The 21,848-nt window shown below is 28.4% G+C and overlaps 1 protein-coding gene across 1 annotated transcript; it reads left to right on the top strand.

Moving 5' to 3' along the window:
* The first annotated feature begins 3,388 nt into the window (after positions 1-3,388).
* Positions 3,389-20,955, top strand: LOC103568709 (PR domain zinc finger protein 1). The gene is made up of 8 exons (XM_008545669.3): positions 3,389-3,926; positions 14,866-15,036; positions 16,705-16,824; positions 17,232-17,357; positions 17,497-17,696; positions 17,771-19,545; positions 19,615-19,956; positions 20,050-20,955. Exons 2-8 carry the CDS (start codon positions 14,872-14,874, stop codon positions 20,199-20,201), a joined length of 2,880 nt encoding a protein of 959 aa, XP_008543891.1. The 5' UTR covers positions 3,389-3,926; positions 14,866-14,871; the 3' UTR covers positions 20,202-20,955.
* Positions 20,956-21,848: the final 893 nt, after the last annotated feature.

Raw genomic sequence — 21,848 nt, 5'->3', positions numbered from 1 at the left:
TATATATCGATATTATTCTGTTAACGGTCATTCATTTAACTCACTTTAAATTGTCATAAAAATAAAACGTTACCTTTTATATTTTATTCATCTTACCTTTTATTCATTGTTTGTATGAAAATTATATATGCAAAAATAATTCACGTTAAGTAATATCACCCGCATTATTTTTTACCCACATTATTTCTAATAACAATTGATAAAAATAGTAAATGAATAAAAACAAACATTTTAAAATCAATAACAAAATATGAATAGTCGATAGTTTAAATATAATTTTAAAATAACAAAATAATTTACATGCGGACTAACTTCTAAACGCTAGAGACTTTAACGCTTGGATAAGATATATATTGAAGATTAAATATATTCTTGTTTTACTCATTTTTTAATTTTATTATTAGTAATACACTGTAAAAAATCACCGGGGTAAGTCCAAGCGGTGTAGGTGTTAAAATTGGCGGTGTTAAATTTCAACACCGAAAGCGGGGTGGAAATAACGCCGCCAACGGTGTAAATATTCTTTACCGATGTTAAAATATTTTACTTTGTGAATATTTTTACTTACTCGATCACTATACTTGTTAATAAATGATATTTTTTGTTAACTTTCATAAAGAACTGACATTTTTTGTGTTTTATAATCTTTAAAGTTAAAACTCCAAGCGCACGCAGTTTACTTTGCTTTTACACCGATATTACTCCGCTTTTACACCGGTTACCCCACTTTAACACCGGTATTTTTAACACCGGTGAATTACCCCTCCTACACCAGTGTAATTTCATTTTTACACCGCGCGGAGTTAAAATAAGTCCCTTTTTAACACCGCTCTTTTTACAGTGTAGTAATAAATGGGGCTGCGCTAAAATATCTACGGATCAAAAGGGATGAAATATCCATATTTACTAGATGAATTAAAAAAAATACTCATATTTTAATTTAATTTTGAAATTTAATTGCATCAACTACTGGATTATTTTAAGGGCCCTTGAGTGGATGTGTTATGACGTTGTGGTAAAAGGCGACTCAAACCTTTGATTGAAATATAACATATATATTTTGAAATAGACATCAATTGATCCCTACTCGGGTCAAAAATAAAACTTGATTCAGGCTCGCTTCACCTTATTTTCTTTTGAAATTATCGGTTTGCCGACGATTTTTCGATAAGATCTCGACTTTTTCGACTTAAATTAAATTTTTTTCAACTTTTTTCATATTAGTTTCAACTTATTATAACTTATTTGAATTTTTTGATCTTAGTTCGAACTTATTCATCTTTACTTCAAGCACGATAGTCATTCACATTACTTTTGACTTGCTAAACCAAGTCGAAAAAAAGTTATTTATTCGCCTTACTTTCGCCTTAATATATAAAAATTATTTCACCTTAGTTTTGACTTTTTCCCCTTAAAATTTAAGTCAAATAGTTCTAGACCAAGTAAATTTCGAACTTGATTTAAACGTTTTCGTCTTAAATCGTGACTAAGTAAGCCAGTTAAGTCTAAACCAAAGGGAAAACTCTATGTATTTGATATCTCCATAAAAAAAAGTCAAGTTTGTCTTGTGAAAAACAGTTCCAAATTTTGACTTGGTAAATCAAGTCTAAATCAAGTTTTATTTTTGACCCTGGTACTTTTACACACATAATATTATTTCGGTTGGTAACTTCGTCTGCAGATATTTCGTAGTGTTTAAATTTTGTCGTAAATATTTTGTCCGTAAATATTTTGTTACGGAACCGTTATAAAGCATTGTAAATAAATAAATAACGGATTTAATTAATGAATTTATGTGTTCAATAATTGTATTTTTTATTTTATTTATTATATAGCGTCAATGTAAGAGACTATAGTAGTTGCAAAGGCGAGCAAGCAAGTTTATATTAATTATAGAGTTATCTTATAAACAAAGTGTGCGTGCATGGGTCATGAGTGATTCATGCCAAACATGTCTTATTACGACGATAGTAAGTCTGCCAATGTCACGAGATAACGTCAAATGAAGATTATGTCACAAACAAAATAAATAATTGTTTGTATAAATAAATAGCTTATTATATTTATATTGTATAACTAATAAATAAAAATAAAAACCATTTTAATAATATGAATAAAATAAACTTTTACTTATGACTTATGGAATTTGTGACTTGGTAAGAAATTTTTGGGAGCGTTGACCGAATCAAATGAAAGTAATCTTACTTAATGTTAGTCACTTTTAATGTATCAATCATATGTGAATAATTTTTATTTTTCATTGCATCATATTTAAATTTACTTTTAAAGAAAATTTATCAATTAAAACAAAAATTTATATTTTAAAAAGTATCAATGCTCAATAAAAAAATTAGTTATCAATTTTATATCTTCTTTAAATTTTATGTATACAAATTTGAAGATTAAAAATTTAAATGTGTTTGAATAGTTTAAATATTTAAAATAAATTTAACCCTATGTTCTTTTTAGTCTACAAAAAAAGAATCTCAAATGAAATCGAGTCTCATACGTGAGTTTATGGTGTACCATCCATGCGTATATATACGTGTCGATGTAACACAAGATAATTCAATATATCTCGTTACAATGTATATGTATAAGTAAACATAGAAAGAGGGTAAAAGTTACAGTAAGTATTTTCGGAGGTCAGTAACCATCAGCAATGTATTTGTATATTGTATTGTGTGTATTGTTGAGCCAAGACGGAAGAGCTTGAAGTACCGTTGTTCCCGGTTGGTCGTACATGAAGCATAGCAACTTATAAGCATTACATCGCAGAGACGAAGGAATCAGGGTCCCCACAAGAGTTTATATATACTCTCGACTTATACTTGGTACCAGGTATCCTGCATCAGTGAATTTTCCGATGATAGTCACGAGAATGCCGAGACTCACCGAACGAAGGCGCTTTGCTTCAAATGTGTGTTGTTAAGATATTGTCCATGTAATGGTGTGTCTATGAATATATTTCGATATAAAGATGTATGTAGGTGTATTTATGTGTTTATATGTTGTGTGGATAGTGGCATGGTGTTGTTGTACACACATTATCAACACTATTAAAAAAAGTAAAGAAGGAGGAAGACCATGTGCGATGATATAGCTTGGGTTGTTGGTGTGGCGAAGAGAACGAAAGCAAAGTGGTTAATGTAATGTGAAGAGAGGACGATACGAATAAAAGAAGACGACAAAGAAGAAAAAGAAGAAGAAGAATAAGTAAAGGGAGAAGTCACCGTGGCCGTAGAACAGCCTTCGAGGTGTAATGCCTCCTTCCTTTTCTTCGTCCCTGCCGCCATCGCCATCGCCATCACCACTGACGTTGTGCGCTTCTGGCCTTCCTATACCTATATTCACCTTCTGAGCTTCAGTACGTACCACGCGGCTTGTACGAAACAACCGTTCATTAAGGACGTCGACCACATTGAGGTGATTCCCCTCAACAAAGTGTCTAAAGACTTATTTTTTAAATTGTTATTTATAATTATTTTATTTTATGTTTACATCGATACATAAATTTTATTATTTTTTTATACTTTATTTAAATAATTTAATGTACAGAAGATATTTTCAATTATTTATTTTTTTATATTTATTCAATTTATGTGACACATTAAATGGGGGGTTGTGATGAACGCGAAGAGTGAGAAGTAAAACAAAATAGATGTTTATATAAATATATTTTTTTTAAATGTAACTTTTGGTGGAAGTGCTTTGTATAAATATACTTGTTGTTACTCAAAGAGAAGACGACAAAACTCTTACGGATAAGACTTTGTGTTGATGATTTAAAAAATTTATTTTTTGGATTAAACGACAAAAACAATATACTTTTGCACCTTCTTGAAGATTTTAATGGGAAAATAGACATGACAATTGGCTTAAAGTTTTTTTAAAACACACATCAATCATTTTCACGTGAGATTAAGGTAAGCTAATTTTTAAATACTAAATATATTTAAAAACTAAGATAATTAAATTTAAATCGATAATTTATTTGAAAATTCGCGGTTGTCAAAAAAAAAGAAGAATTTATACCAATGTTATTTATATTGGAGTATTTTTGTTTTTTAATGGAAAAAATAAAAGTTTAAAAATATTTCTTCACTCGTTTAATTTATAATAGTACAAACTAGTGAGTAAGAAAGTACCTAACCTACGGTCGACTCTTCCGTCACTTTTTGCCGGCGTGTTCGCACATCCAAGGTCATCATAAAAAAAGGCGCTTTAGCTATTTGCTAAGCTCAACTCTTAAAGGCCAAGATATCGAAAGTGTCGAGAGTCTATTACCTAAAATAAAAAAATTTTTTATTTGGCAATCATCTGTAAGCCTTAGATTCTATAGGGTCTATCCAAAGGATCTGATTTTTTTTTTTTTACTATCATCATTATTATAATTTACGACATGATATATGTTGAAATTTACCTACTATACATGTTGGCAAAGATTTTGTTGGCCTTCATTCAAACCCAAGGACTCTTTCAAATTAATCTACGACCATATTTTTTATTTCGTAATTCGCAATGAAATTTACTTTGTGAAGAGGCTGGTTACAAAATACATATATATGTATAGACATATCTATATAACATAACATAATATATGTATGAAAAAAAATCTTAAAAAAATTGCATAAAGACTTGATTTGCTACATTAGATCATTATAAATTCGTTGGACTTGTGTAATTCACTTTTACTTAATATGTAAACTTTATTATAAAATCATTATAATAGTTTTAAGAATCCTCAAGGTTAATATAGACAATTATTTAAATCCGTAAGGATAAATTTATAACGACTAGATTATTAGTAATTATAATAATAAACTAAAGAACAATTGACTAAAATATACGTAATTCTCTAAAGAAAACACAAGAGACCGTTAAATCTACGTATTTCCTAATATGATATAACAGAGTACCGTTGCTCTTAAAGATGAATAAAAGAGTAGACATGAAGAAAAGGGAGAAGACAAAAAAATAAATAAAATAAAAAAGTAAACGGAGGAAGCACCCGTGCGCCATTTGGTAGATTCATTGGGGAACTGCTTTGCTTGAACGGAACTTGAAAAAGGTAAGCATCAACAAGAAGAGTTCTATGCTCCAGCAATACAACGGGATTTTGTCGGAATAAGAAAAAAAAGAGATAATAAAAAAAAAAAAAAAATGCTGTTACTGCATGGTAAAAAAATTAAAAGAAATAGTCTCACTCTCAGCTCACATCGTATTTTTTTTTTTTCAATAGTATATATAGTGTTGTACGTAATAGTATATCTGTGTTGTGTAAAAGGAGCGCGGAAAGAATAAGAAAATGAAAGGGCCTTCGAATGAAATAACGGACAAGGATGAGACGGAAATCCGAAGGCCACTATTGTTCGATCCGGATATTAATTTATTTAAAAATAAATGAATTCAATATCCCATATGCTTGTATTTAAGGTGGTTGTTCCTTAATGGTATGTTGAACTTTGCTTGTTAATTTATTTATTGTTCATATAAAAATTCTAGTTGTTTTTTTGTTTCTTCCTTCAAAAGAATTATCAATAATGACGTTTGTAATGTGACAATATGTTTTAATGCTGTTGGTACTATCTAAAAAAAAGATCGAGTAACAATACAGACAATAAATGAACTCTGCAGGTACTTGTATTAGTGTAATGTAATGTGACATAACGGTATCTCTGGTGTCGCGGGAATCGACTAGAAAGATACAAATTACTATCTCTTTATTTTAGGGTGGGGGTGGTCATGACACTAGTAGCAGGACATTAACAACCACAGCGCCAGGGTCGAACAATCGCCAAGAAACAGTTGGGTGGGGGTCGGTTTATTGGAACGGTCATTGCACTTTTTAGATGAGCCACCAATTGAAAGGATCTGATCTCTCTCTTGGCAAAAACTTTCGTTTAGGTGTTTTTTTTAACTTTTATCAAATTAGATCAATTAATTAAGGATCTTAGGTGATGAATTTTCTAGCTTTGATCAAAAATAACATTAGATTATAAAATATAACTTGAAATTAGTGCGCTAATCGTTAATTGCATTGTTAAATTTATGATAATTTATACCATTGGTTTATTTACTTATTGTTTATGCCCCCAGTTTAGATTCTATCAGTGCGCAATGCAGTGATAGTGCTAAAGTACCGTAATACACTATTTTCCCTACGGAAATTGAACACTGTAGTGTTTCTCGTCGCAAAATATGATTAAATTTTTATTCCATATTACACGATAGTTATCATTATTATTACATGATATTTAATACACTTTTTTATCTTTATTACATTTAATTATTTTTTAAATTTATTATTTTATAAGTTCGTATTATGCAACTTTTTTTTTTTAAAGAACTCAATTTTTTCTTTTTAAAAATTTGAAATATAATCACATGTCTTAATATTTTTATTAAAATGTTAAATTACTTTCTTACATACTTTAGTCTACTCTTTTTTTTTTTTTTATAAACTGTATTCAATGCTTGAAATGATATTAAAATTAGCCGAGGTCTAATAATTTTTTGATTTTTTTTAAACGATAAATTATAAAAAAAAAATATTAGAAAAAATTGCGTCTATAGTTTTTTAAATTTTCTATTTGTGCATATTTTTAGTTTTTACTTTTTTGTAACTGATTTGTTGAAAAAAAAAATCGAAAATTGTTAATTTCAGGATCATGCATAAATATTATTAATATGATTAATCGCGTAATGTTTAAAAATATGTATAAGTCAAACGCACTTTTTCTAATATCAAGATAAAATGATGTGAAAAAAAAAAATTTATCAATAAGTAAAAAACAGTATTTTCATGCGTGAAAATATTTAAATAAAATTTGTTTTTTAAAGATGTTTAGATATTAAAATAATATCGTTTAATAATAGTAATCATTTAACAAAGTATCAAAAGTTAATGCAAATAAAAAACATTTATGTCATTTATTTAAAAAAAAATATATAATTTATATGTAGGATAGGAAGTGCAGTATATAGACGTACATCTAGTAACTCAAAATATTTATACATATAATAAATATAAAAACATATATGACATGAATTTATACAGGATAATGTAAAAGAATTGACGCAGCGATGATAGCAGTGGTAGTGGTGGTCACGAGTACTAACGTAGCACAGGCAACCGCTAAGTCAACGACCGTTCTACATTGACGCGTTGCGCTGAGTGCCGCACGAGTTGAGTAAAGTCACGGCCAGCCGTCAGCCGTGAGATTCCCTCTGTACACTTTATATATATATATATATATATATATATATATATATATATATATATATATATATATATATATATATATATACATATATACATACATACACATATGCCTTGCTTTGCTTTGCTCTTTGTTTGATTTTCTTGATTGCATTCGCTCTCTCTTTTTCTACGTACCCTTGTCCGCTGAGGGTCGGATGCATCTAGCGACAGACATAATGTAAATGTTACTTTCAAACATGAAATCATTTTTTCAGGTGGATCTTGATGACAGCATTTTGATCATATCTGAAACAAAAAAAAAATATTTTTTTTTTTTAAATTTTTATAAATAAAATATTTTTTGTTTGACTTGAAATCTTATCAAAAAAAAATTTTAATAATTTTGTTGAATTTGAGTTGTAACACTCGTTGCAAGACGATATTTGTATACTTATTCGTTATATAAGGTGAAAGGGCGACTGTGGCATTGACATTGACGTCTTGAGAGTGTATAATTCCAATGCGGAAACGACAAATTCGATTATTCAATCTCTTTCGCAACTATACTAAAGGTCATTTACCCTTTGATAAGCATTATTGCTTCTTTTTAATTACATCATTAGCCTTAATTAGTTTTTTTTATTGTTTATAAAGAAAAAAAACTAAAAATCGGTACTTGTAATGTTTATGCACTTGTCTGCATATCAAAGATGCAATTTAAAGAGAAATGAAAATAAATAAAAAAAATTTGTTTAAGTGAATGATTCTGGAAATAGTAATAATAAAAAAAAAATCACGAAATAACGGATTTTACAATGAGAAAGATGGTTTAGGAAAAGGAAAGAGTGTAAGAAAAAGGAATCAAGTGTAAGCGAGAGACAGCGATTTTAACTGGGTTAGAAAGTGCGGTATCGATCTTCTATGCACTCAGAGTGAATTCAACCGGTAAAACTCTTTTCTACTTTACACATTAAAGCACAAAAAAAATTTATCTAGTTTTTTTGAATTATAATTTTCATAATTTCATAAATAAAATTTTTGATTATTTGGGTTTACAAAATTAAAGTGATCTAAGAAATTTTTTATTATGACAAGTTTTGAATTCCATAAGAAAATTTCTAGTTCCAAAATTGTGATACTGAAGTTAGCCGACGTCTAATAATTTTTTGATTTTTTTTAAACAATAAATTATAAAAAAAAAAATATTTTAGAAAATTGCACCTGTAATTTTTCAAATTTTCTACAGGTACATATTTTTAGTTTTTATTTATTTGTACTTGATTTGTTGGAAAAAAATCCGAAAATTATTAATTGTCTGTTAACTTCAGAATTACCCAAATTCTTTTTTATCAGTTATTATGAAATGTTCAAAAAAATAAATTAAAAGCTAAAAGCTAAAAGTTTGTATTCTCTTTGCACAAAGTAAAAAAAAGAAGGGATGCAAGTCAAAAAAAATAATGATGAGGATTATTCCATTGGTGTAATAATAATAATAATAATAATAATAATAATAATAATAATAATAATAATAATAATAATAATAATAATAATAATAATAATAATAATAATAATAATAATAATAAAGATAATAAGGAGAATGATAGAATGAAACAAAGTAAAGTAAAGCTGCAATATCGACAAAGGTATCTGGGTTTTGCTTGGAGTTCAGGCCGTGTGAGGATGCCGCGTGCCGGTTAAACAAAGTGGGCTATTACAAAATGGGTTATGCAGCACAAGAGTGCCACGAGTTCAAAGACCTCTTTGCTTGGACTTGCTACGTGTTGCGAGAGTACCGCATTAAGTTAGCGAAATGATGTAGCGGCTCTTGCATATCTACGCCTTCACTACCTTCTTTTTTATACACCTCTTTCGCTTTACTTCTCTTCAACTTATAGTCTACTAAATAATAATACACACTATAAACAACTAGTATTGTCGCACGCGTTCTCTTACACTACATATGTATGTAAGTGTCTTCATATTTATATATGATATATCCTAAAAACTTTTAACTCATGTGATTTTATATATACGCTCATTTTGCGCAACTCAATGTTTCGCACTTCGTTGACTGTTACTACTTACGCTACGTCAGAATTAACACATACGTCGCTTTATGTACTCTTTACATTCCCTAAATATTTTTTTTCTATTTAACTACCACTAATATATTAAGAACAAAAAATAAAATTAAAAAATAAGTAAATAAAAAAAAAAAAAAAAAAAAGAGTTAAGTGTAACTGTAAATGACATTCCATATACACTAAAAAATGATAATGAAAACGAGGAACCGAGGACGTTGGTATAATTCGCAGTCGATAGCAAGTAAAAAGTTCAATGTCCTCTGATGATCCTGTTGAGAGAGAAACGAAGAAAGAGAAAGAAAGACAGAGGAAGAACCAGAAAGAGAATTTGGCTTTGACGCACCCGAGAAAAAGTACATTGATCTTTACAGCAGGAGGCAGGTATACACGAGATACAAAAACCTGAGCGAGATAGACGGTGAACAAAAAAAAAATAAGATAATACTAATACTAATAAATTTTAAGTAACACTAAAGATATATACTATAGTTTTTATTTTTTAACTACTAGAAGGATATATTGACACGTGTATAAAACGTATCATCCTTAAATCCAATCTGCCACACGAGTTCAATGAACTATCCCCACTTTATCAACCTCCGGTTTTGCGGATTCGAGGTCCTGCGGTCCAAGAATCCAATCCTCATCTTACCATTTATTTTTTAGTTGCCCAGTTTTTTATTTTAATCATCAATATAATTCATTATATTTACCCTTAAATCAATTCAATTTTTTTAAATTACAAAAAAAATTATTTAAAATATTTATTTGATAATTAAAAAAAAAAAGGTTCTAAATTTTTTTATTCTGTGTAAAAGTCATTGACCTTTTTTGTATGTCGTATAACTAAAAATTCGAGTGTTAAACCGGCGTTGCGGTCTTACGAGACCGAAAATGAATTCGGTTTTACTTTTGGCCGGGCCACCGATTCAAGTCTGGTGTCTCGTGTATTCCTTTCCCCTCAATAACAACAGCACCAGCAGCAGCAGCAAAGTTGAAACGGTACTCTGTATAGTATCTGGTATATAACGGTTCGCGTTACATACCCGAGCGTATGCACCCATGGTCAAAGCTAAAGTCATGTTCACTTGAATTCATAGAAACGTGTTTATCGAATAAATAAAAATATAAATAGATAAGAATATTGTTTTTTAAATTAAACAAACAAAAAAAATTAGCATCACGAATCAAATAAATAAATAGACATGCACTGCGAAAGAGAGAGGACAATCGGTATGCACTGATAATCGTGAAACACGTAAGATTGTCGTATAAATTGACATAAGTAACGTTACTATTATTTTACCGTATTCAATATATGGATAAATATATATCCTTTTATTTTTTTTCATATATTGTCTCCTTCGCTTACATTGTTATTTCCTTGGTCTTTCTACTTTATTTTACTGGTTTTTATGGTCGTTATGTTGCTGTTGTTCATGTGGGTTTTATATGTAACTATAAGAATTAATATTATACATTGCGTAGAAAATTGTTTGTACAGTTACAATCCTCCCCGTTATAAAGACTCGCGGATTGATTCAATTAATACACAAAACGCACGCGGATATTTCCGGCGTTAATATCCTACTATGCTAAAAATTTAAGCTCTATTTGGCGAAAATATAGACCAAAAAATAATAATAAATATTTGTATGTAAAAATCGAAATAGTAAAGGTTTAATTTATTGTATATCTATTATGTATAGATATAAAAAAAAAATATATATATATATATATATATATATATATATATATATTTTGTAAAAAATAGAAAATCTATATAGAATTGATTAAAATGATACTTGTGGTCCAAGTCCAAGTCCAGATGGTGAGGTGATTATCAAGTGGGACAATGACCGGCAGAGACCTTCTTTTGAGCCCGCAACCGGACGAGTATAACCAGCAGAGAGAATGAACGAACGCCCTGATGACGAACTTGTACTTTACTTGAGGTTATACTAAGAAATAGTAGTGGTAAAATATAGGAAAGAAATTGAGAGGGGAGAAGACACTATATATATATATATATATATATATATATATATATATATATATATATATATATATATATATATATATATATATATATATAAACTTCTTTATGAAGAAGAAAGAAGACTCGCTAATTCACTTACTCGTTACTTTTCCGGTTTACATTTGCCCACGATCGCCTACAACACCGATTACGGGAGATTTCTTGTGAATGTGATCAAGGTACAATGAACTCGATGAGAATTTATCCAGTTATATATATAATATATATGTACTATTAAATCTTTATTTTATATTTATATACACGTTATATTTCCTTAATGGATATTGTAATAATTAATTAAATTTAATTATAAAAAAACTATAGATTGATATGTATTATTAATATATATTACATATTCAATAATATATGAATTTTAATTATAAGACAAAAAAATATGTACATATATATATTAAATTGATGTGAGCCGTCATTCGGACTTATGAGAGTGTAAAAACGATCATAGAAATGTTATCTGGTACACATGGAGTAAACTTCTTCGAGAAGTCTCGAGATCGACGACCTGAAGACGTATCTGGGTTAGTAGTCGTCGCCGATTCACGCGGAAATTCTTCGCTAGTCGCTCACTCACACGGGCGAGATCGTTCAAGTGAACACAAGAAAATACTTGGAAAAGTGAAATTTTCATTCAATAATGTCCCATTAATTTTTTAAATCTATTATTATTATTAATTTTTTTTTTTTTAATGATAATCATCAATAACCTTATTCCAATATATCAATAATAAATTGTGAATTATGAATGAGAGATGGCTGGTGTCTGCATTCCTGAGCCTTCTCGAATTCGCAAAGTTCATTGATCTCATGCTAAAACACCGGTACTTTTAAAGGAGCATTGAATTAATTCGAATTAATTTATAAAAAAAAATTTTTTATCGCGTGTTATTAATGAGTACAATTATTATTTTTCATTAAATAAAAAAATTTTTTTTTTTATAAATAACGTTGAACTTTATAAAGGGTTTTACCCTCTACCCATAACTATTATTGTCACTTATTTGACTTTGATGTCTGGACGCACAGCGAAAGTAACAGGACAAAGAAAAAAAAAAGTCCATACTGTAAATTTAATAAAAATGAATAAAAGTATGAAGCATAAAAAAATAATATATAACAATAGATTTCTTTTGAAGTAAAAAAAAAAAAAATACTCCAAGAAAATGGAAAATAATATAAAGTATGATCGAAGAATTACGAGGGGATGAAAATCGAAAGAGAGTGATATTGATGTGAAAATGAGAGGGATTGTTGAGAGGGTGGCTAACGGGGGTAGTAATAAAAGGTAAAGAGGGAGAGGGCGCTCTTGGCAGCGGGTCGATTGAAAGCGCAGGAGAGAGAAATGCACCAGAGCTTCGGCTACTGACTATGGGTTTTGCTGGTGCTGCCTCTCGTTACAGCTATATATCTATAGTAGTAAATATATATATATATTATATATATAAAACTTGTACATGCGCCACCAGCCAATACCAACTTAGGCGAGCCAAGCCGACTCGTGTTGGGCTAGGTCAGGTCTACCCGAGTTCCACACTGTGCCATCAGCGAAACCCTCGTCGCAACGAGCTTCGCGAGTTGACAAAAAAATTTTCCATTTGTAGTGTGAAAATTTCATGGTTTTTTAATTTTAATGAAAGACGAACTTTTTAAATATTTTTTAAATCATTTGTATCTTTATCTTTTAGTATAATAGTTGTAAAATAAATTTATAAAATTAATATATGTTTATTTAATAGTGTGGACAATAAGTTATTTTATCAGTTTGTATAAAAAAAAACTAATTAATTTTTATAAATAGTGTTGTAAATCTGTGATCGTTAAAAAATAAAAAATATTTTTTTTTAACAAAAGAGTGATTTTAAAAAAATTTTAATTTTTTGAATAAAACAAAAATTTATAAATTTTTCTTTTCTTTTCTTTTCTTCTTCTTCTTTTTTTTTTTTTTTTTTTTCATTAAAAATTGAGCTGCAGTGTAAGTGTTTTTATGTGGCCCAATGTAGGAAGGACATGCGCGGTAGAAAAAGAGAAAGGGAACTTGGAAAATCTTTGATATTTTTTTTTCAAATGACACTAAGAGTTTTTGAATGGGCGACTCCCAAAAATCAAAAGTGACGGATAATAATATAAAAAAAAATCAATAAGCTATTTAATTTAAAACAAAATAAAAATAACTAATAAATAAATTTGAACTTGAAACAAATATCAATACGAAAAAATAATAATAAATACATATTAAACTGATCTTCCTTAACAACGACTCGCACAAAAAATAAATTATACTTTTTTAAATTTTAATTTCCAACATCGAAAATGAATAAGACTGATTATTTAAACAGTGTTTATTCTTGATAAAAAAATAAATAATAATTGAAACATTCAATTTGAAAAAAAAAAATAATATATAGTGATTGGTAGACGCGTTCTCCAAGCCTATGAAGGCTCACCGATGTCCTGATAATCGATAAAGGTTCTTGAAAACGTGTCGTAACACATCAACGATCGATTGGCTATATTTTATTTTTTATTACTTTATTTTATTTGTAAATGTTTAAAATAATTATTAAATCAAATCATATAAAAAAACTAAACAGTGTTTATAATGTAAAAAAATTAAAAATATTAATCATGATTGATGAAATTTCTTTAAAAAACCACAGAATTACATAAACTAAAAGGCTAAAAACAAAAAAAAAGAGACTTTAAAATTATTTAATTTTAAATAATTTGAATATAATTAACGAGTAATTTGAAAAAAAAACTTCAATACATGTACGTATAATAATTATATTAGAGAATAATTATAACTAGTGATAGGTAAAAATAATAATAAATGTCGATAGTTGATTTTAATACAAAAATGGAAAGGTATTTTTGTCGAGGATGATTCTGGGAGTTTATATTCTCTTTAGCCCCTTGCTGCCCACATTGCCTCAACCCTCCTCTCTGTCCTCTCGCTTGCAGTCGATCAATGCATGGACGGGTTTCACTTTCGTGGTGTTAAAGCGTGCAAGCTCAGTGCAACGACGTCATCTATTTTTTTTTTCTTTGTTCATTTATAAAAATCATTTCTCTCAATTACTAAAAAAAATAATTAAAAGAAAAAAAAAAGAATTCCCATTCACTTTCAGTCAATCAAAAAATGATAAACTAATCCATTTTTTTTTTTTTAATTAAAAGTCGTTAAAGTTAACAACTGCTGAGAATATAATGGGAAGTTAAAAAATCGCAGTTAAAATTTTTTTTTATCATAATTTTATTTAAATAATTTTTTTTACATATTATGAGAATTGTAACTAAAGATACTATTTATATATTCACTGCAATTATTTATAACATTATTGTAATTATTTAGTGTTATAAAAGACACTGCAATAATTTAAACTTAATAGCCAATGGTTTGAATTGAAATGTCAAAATGTTGAGCGGATAAATTTACAAATTTAACAATTTATCAATAAACTATAAATATTTATGTAATTGATGTTGTTATTAATGAAAAACCAAATTTTTAATATCTGTCACAGTGAACAATGGAGGCTAGCGAGTGGGATCACGCGACCCTTAGGGAGGAGGAGTTTGAACTACACGCGGTTTACTTGGTACCGGATGTCTCGACGTCGGCGAACGAGTCAAATCGGGCGGAGGCATCATTACCGAGAAATCTTGTTCTAAAGCAATCTCAAGCACTTAATGATGTACGTATTTACTTTTATTTTTAAATAATATTTTTTAATTAATAACAATTATGATAATATATTTTTTAAGTCATGACATTGATATGTTCTATATCAATTAACATTTTAAGCTCCAGACACAATTTTTTTTATTTATTTTTAAAAAATTAAAAATTATTTTAAAATATGTAATTTTCACAAAAAAATTTTAATTCGTCTGAGGTATGACAAGAAATCCCTTTAAATTAAAAGATAAATAATTTTTAATATATATTTTATTTTTATTGATTTTAGTTACCTTAAAGAGGACCACTAGCGTGAAATTTTTAAAAAACCAATTCATTTTTTTTTATATTTCGATAGTTTATACCTTCAAAAATAACATAGACTACAATTTCTAGTTCATATCTCGATTAGTTTTTTGAGTAACAGCCATCTGAAGTGCAGCCGCTTGTCAGTTCTCGAAAATACATTTTTCAAAATTACTGCATCTATAAAATTTGAAAACAAATCATCCGATCGATTTGATTTGGATTACAGTTTCTTTTATATATGTTTCTACGTACCATGAACCTCCAGTTTCTCGATCGAATTAAAAATGTAATTTTGCCAGGCCAAAAATCTAATTTCTGCGTAAAGTTTGAAATTTTTTTTTAAAAACCCTGCAATTTTTTTTTTAGCCCGAGCGTCACGGTACGGAAAATACATTCTAGTTTGATAAATTTTTTGTTTTTTTTTTATTTCATGCGCTGTGAAGGTCGCTATCACTGCAGCAGCGAGGGGACTTTTTTATCGTTGGGGAATTGTCATTAACTCGCTGAGTTTTGAATTTTTCGGTCAAAAAATTTTATCTTGTATTCATTTTCTATCTATAAATATATTCTTAAAACATTGAAACATTCCATGCAGTAGTTTTCTTTAAAAAAATTCTTAAAAATCATCGTTTTTTTAGGCGGTCACACTAGTGGTCTCCCTTAAATACTTGAATTTTAATGATAATGCAATAATGTTTCAATACTTTTTGTTTAATTTTTTTTCTGTTTTATAAAAATTAAAATTCATATGAAAATAGCAAAGAAACGTCGATCAAACATAAAAAAAGTGCTAATAATTTTTACTAATCAATAGCAGATTGATAAGACTTTCAAATAAAAAAAACTTAAGTTAATTTTTAATCTCGTTAAAAAAAAAAAGAATTCACTAAATGTTTTCATACAATAAACAAAGTGATACATTAACAATTGAACTTATTGATGCTAAACTTTAAATAAAACTACAAAGTATTTATAGAAAGAAATAATAAATAATTGAATGAAAATATTGAACAGGTTCGATATTAAACTAAAAAGGTCAAATGTCATTATATTTTTTTTAAGTTCCGTCGACATACATTAAATAATTAATTTATAATGTGTGTAGAGAGTATAATCTTGGGATTATTTTTAGTAGCTTTTATCTAACAACCGACTATGCATTACCTTGATAAATTAATTATTTTAGTTGACCTTTGAAATCGAGTGCATTGTTAAAATAGAAACACGGTTTTTAATTCATAAAAACTGTCACAATCTTGATTAAATTTTTGTTCTTTTTCTTTTTATATTTGAATGATACAAAAAAATCATTCAACAATTAGTTAATTAATGGATCAAATAATAAATAGTTATTTTTTTTTTTTTGTGAATTTAGGTTTTGGGTGTTTGGAGTACGAGTTATATCCCCAAGGGAACTCGATTTGGACCCTTAGTTGGTCAGCAATATACTAAAGATTCTGTACCAGTCGACGCCAATCGAAAGTACTTTTGGAGGGTAAGTTTTTAATTTAAATTAATAGTCATTTAATATTAAACGTTAAATAAAAAAAAAATTATGAATTTGATAAAAATAAATGTTTATATATTTGTAATATGAGATTCAAATAAATATCAATTGGTAGCACAGTGTAATAAATACAAAGCCATACAAAATAAAATCACCCGAGTAGTTTTGCTTTATATTGTCGTAATATGAGTGTGAAGTAATAACGATTTAAAATGTTAGAGGATGATAGAAATAATAAATAAAAAAAAATTTAACGAAGCCTGTTAATGGCAAAACAAGTTTTAAAACTTAGTGTATATTGATTTATATCAATCTTAATTCACTGATAGATTAAAAAAAATTTTTTTTTTTTAATACGTAAATTATTATTAATATTATTTTTTTATATTTATTAGGTTTATAAAAACAATGAATTGTTTTACTACATCGACGGATACGATATCCAAAAATCCAATTGGATGAGATATGTAAATCCCGCGTACTCATCTGAATCACAAAATTTGATAGCTTGTCAATACAAAGTAAGTTTAAAAAAAAAATTTTTATATACATTTTATGTCAATCAATCAGTTAATAAAATTATTAATTGATTGATTAAGAGAAAAAAAAGTTTTCGTTTTTAAAAAATTAATGGAAAAATTTTTTTTTTCTATTTTACAGATGAACATTTATTTTTACACAATAAAACCAATTTTACCGAACCAAGAATTATTAGTATGGTACTGTCGAGAATTTGCGGAAAGATTAAATTATCCATTTACGGGAGAGCTTATGCTTCAGCGAATACGCCAGCAAGTTCAACAATCGACATTACCATCAAATGAAATACCAACATCATCAGATGTGTCAATTTCATTAAGGTAATTATATAAATTATAAAAACGAGTTTATAAAATAATAAAACTAAATAAATATTTTTTTTTTAATTTATTAGCGAAAGGATAACCTTGAAAGACTCAGTAGTATACGAGCGACGGTGTCAAATGACACCAACGGAAGGATCAGTAAGATCCGACGAGGGTTATCATTCAAATGGTTATCACGATGAGATTCTCACGCCACCTCATGAAGAGAGCAGTGAATCAGACTCTGAGAACAACTATGTTCTTGACTTTAGTAAGAACACAAGAACAACATCGTCCTCGTCGTCACCACCATCACCACCACCACCACCGTCATCAAACGGCAATAATGTCATCAAACAAGATACCGTAGTGCTAAAAAATGAATACAGAAAAGTTAAGATAAAGATAAGCAAGACTTACAATAACTTTCAGTCAAGCAAAAGTCAAGATATTAAAGACAAAGAAGATATAATTCGTGCAGTAACACCAGAAATACCACAAAAATCAGTATCCCCGATAATCCAAAAAGCAACAATTATTTCTACATCAACAGACGATGATATTGAAAAAAAATCTAAAGCTTTTTATGAGTTGGAAGTAAAAGGTAATTCTCCTCCAATGTCTACAACAGGTCGAACATCATGTATGACAAGTCCAAGTAGTTCGATTTTAGAAAATATTCTTTTAAGAAATAATACTGATAATAATAATAACACAAATATACATCAAGTTCATAGTAATCATCATCAAGCTCAAAATCACAATCAAATTCATATAGATTCTGTAACTCCACCACCTTCAAGCCCAACAGAAATGGCATATTCGTATAAAAAGTCACACAGATACGGTAATATTTTGCCTTGTAGTCCAGATTCAAGTTCAAATTTACCTGTACAGACAGAGTGTACCAGTTCATCGGTTAATTCAACTTGCAATGGACCTATGCTTCAAAGTTCAGTTAATCCGCACTCAAGTACGGGAAATCTTCTTCATCCTTGTAACTCCAGCAACATTCACTCAGTCAGTGGCAATATTCATTCCAGTACGGTTTTAACATCAACGACAAGTGTCCTTCAACCTGCAACAAACAGCACTAGCGGTTGTCAAAATAAATCACGAAAAAGAAAAAGAAGTCCATCACCTACTACGACAACTGCATCAACGACACCATCACCGTCATCTCTAGGACCATCAACGATAATGTATTCAAGCTCAAGTGCTCCTCATATTGAGTCAAATTATTCAACGCCAATAAATAATCCAAGTGTATCACCATTATCACCAATACAATCACCATCATATCCCTACGGATTGTATCATCAAAATAGTACAGCACATCAGCATATTGCCCCACTGTCAATAAATTGTTCAGCTTATTCACCAACACCTTCAAGTAATATTATTTATGAAAGAAATGATAGTAGAAGACATGAACCAAATGGTCATCAGCTGCCTACTTCGTCTACGATGCAAATCGATAACCAAGCAAATTTATTTGCTGGCACGCACAACCTCCATTTGGGCCATCATCCTGGTCTAACGATCCATACAAATTCTTCTTCGCTCAATAGATACTCACCGGCGAGTTCTCTGTCTCCGGATGATCACGCTTGCTCACAGAGCGGTTCGCTCAGTCCTAATTCTCAAGGCTCTAGGGGATATCGGTCTCTGCCTTATCCGCTTAAAAAAAAAGACGGCAAAATGCATTACGAGTGCAATGTTTGCTGTAAAACTTTCGGACAACTATCAAATCTTAAAGTTCATTTACGAACACACTCAGGAGAAAGACCATTTAAATGTAATGTTTGTACCAAAAGCTTTACTCAGCTCGCACATTTACAAAAGCATCATTTGGTGCACACAGGTAATTTATTATTTTTTAAATTTATCAATTAAATTTATGTTTTATTAATTGCTTGATTTATTAAATTAGGTGAAAAACCTCATCAATGTGAAATATGTCAGAAGAGGTTTAGCTCAACTTCAAATCTCAAGACCCACCTAAGACTGCACTCTGGCCAGAAGCCGTACGCTTGTGACCTTTGTCCAGCAAAATTCACCCAGTTTGTTCATCTTAAGTTGCACAAACGACTGCATACCAATGAAAGACCTTATACATGTCAGGGTTGCGATAAAAAATATATAAGTGCTAGTGGTCTCAGGACCCATTGGAAAACCACCAGCTGCAGACCAAATAATATTGAAGATGAACTTGCTCTAGCTGCTGCTGTTGGTTCTCCTACTTATTATGAATATGGACCTGATGTTAATGTTGGTAAGATAAATTTTGTTTAAAACATTTGATTTCCAGTTTTTATATCTATAATAGTTGAGAATATATTTTATATATATATATTTTTTTTTGTAGGCAATATGCAAAAAGACTGTGAGTTAGAGCACATAGAAAATTATGAAAGGCGTAATAGTGCACATTCAACGTCGTTGCACAATCTGGATAATTCAGTGGGTCGACCGAGTGTTATAGAAAGCTCTCAACCACATATTATTGAATGTACTTAAAAGATAAATTTATCTAAAAGCTCCAAATAGTCCAATATGATAATTGGACAAAACCTTGGGACCCTATGGCTTCGGATCTGCACAATCGGTGATAATTACTTCGAGTCTTATGCGCTAACGCAAGAAAAATTATCGAATTTATGGATATTAAAACATTTATATATATATAATATATATATAATTAATTTCAATAAATGAAAAAACACCAATGCTTCCTTCATTATATATTTTTTAAAGTTGCAAAATAATTTTTTTACTATAATAATTATTTTAAATTCAATATTTATATGTATATCCACATAATTCGGTAAAATATATTTCTTGTGTTATTTATAATATAAATTTTGTACATTAGAGTACTTAATTATCTCCAATTGGCGGATTTTGTCGGCACCCGCCAATATTTATAAATTATTAAATTTAAAAAAAAAAAGATATGAATTTGAAAAAACAAAAAGATAAGAAGTAAATAATTAAAAGTTTTTAAAATACTTGAATTAAAAATATAAGAAAGGGTGATGAGATGGGAAAAATGAAAAAAAACCAGTGACGACACGACTGCAACTATACGAGACCTGTACCTGTATATATTAACATAAGGTATAATTATAATCAGTGATTAGGTAAATAATATAATTTAAAAAAAAAACAATATATATATATATATATATATATATAAATATAGATATCAATAAATATATATATATAAATATTATTATTTGTATTGTCGGTTGGCCAAACGGTAGACTGTATATTAATTCAGTAATAATAATTATTTAAAAATAATTAATTTATTAAAATATAATAATCAATTTATACACACATTAAACACCATTAATATACATTCACAATCGTCATATATAAAACATTTATATATTTAATATTATGTACATATATTTTTTTATAAAGATTTATCTTACGTTGCGTTGGCATAAAAAAACAAATTATAAATTACGTAAGTAAACCAATCAGTATTTTCTACTCTTTTTTAAATCATTTATTTTTTTAAAAACAATTGTATATTATTTAAAGTTTTTAATTATTATTTAATCTTGTTTTTGCACTGTAAAAAATTGCAAGTGAATCTGGAGTGAATACGAATTTTATTTCAATCAACATTCACTCCGGTACGGAGTTTTAACACTGAAATAAATTTATTTTTAATAGAAATATAATTATTTTAATAATTAATTGATCTAGATATTAATAATAAGACATAATATATTATGTTTTTGATTTATAAATTGTTTTAATAACTCACTAAATTATAATTTCATATCATATAATACATAGTAAAAAAAATGAAATTATTTAATAGTTATGACAGTTTTTATGGGAATATTTGATATTTTGGTACAATATAAAATGTTATTTCGTGGTATGGTTGATGTAAGTCATATGACAGTTTGTGACTTAGTAAAATAATATTAACGATGGAAAATGAAAAATCGATTTCTAGCAGACATCAGGCAAATTTAAAATTATAAATAAATAGCGTAAATAATTTAAAAAATGCATTTATTAATTTGAAAATTTTTTAAATGCCCATTTTTTAAAAATATTATTCTATTAGTTATTTACTCTATTAATAATTTTAAATTTGTCTGATGTCTGCTACATTCACACTCATAAATTTTTCATTATCAG

The sequence above is a fragment of the Microplitis demolitor genome, chromosome 3 (genome assembly GCF_026212275.2).
Source record: "Microplitis demolitor isolate Queensland-Clemson2020A chromosome 3, iyMicDemo2.1a, whole genome shotgun sequence".
NCBI classification, from domain to species: Eukaryota; Metazoa; Arthropoda; class Insecta; order Hymenoptera; family Braconidae; genus Microplitis; species Microplitis demolitor.
This window is presented reverse-complemented; position numbering and strand designations above follow the sequence as displayed.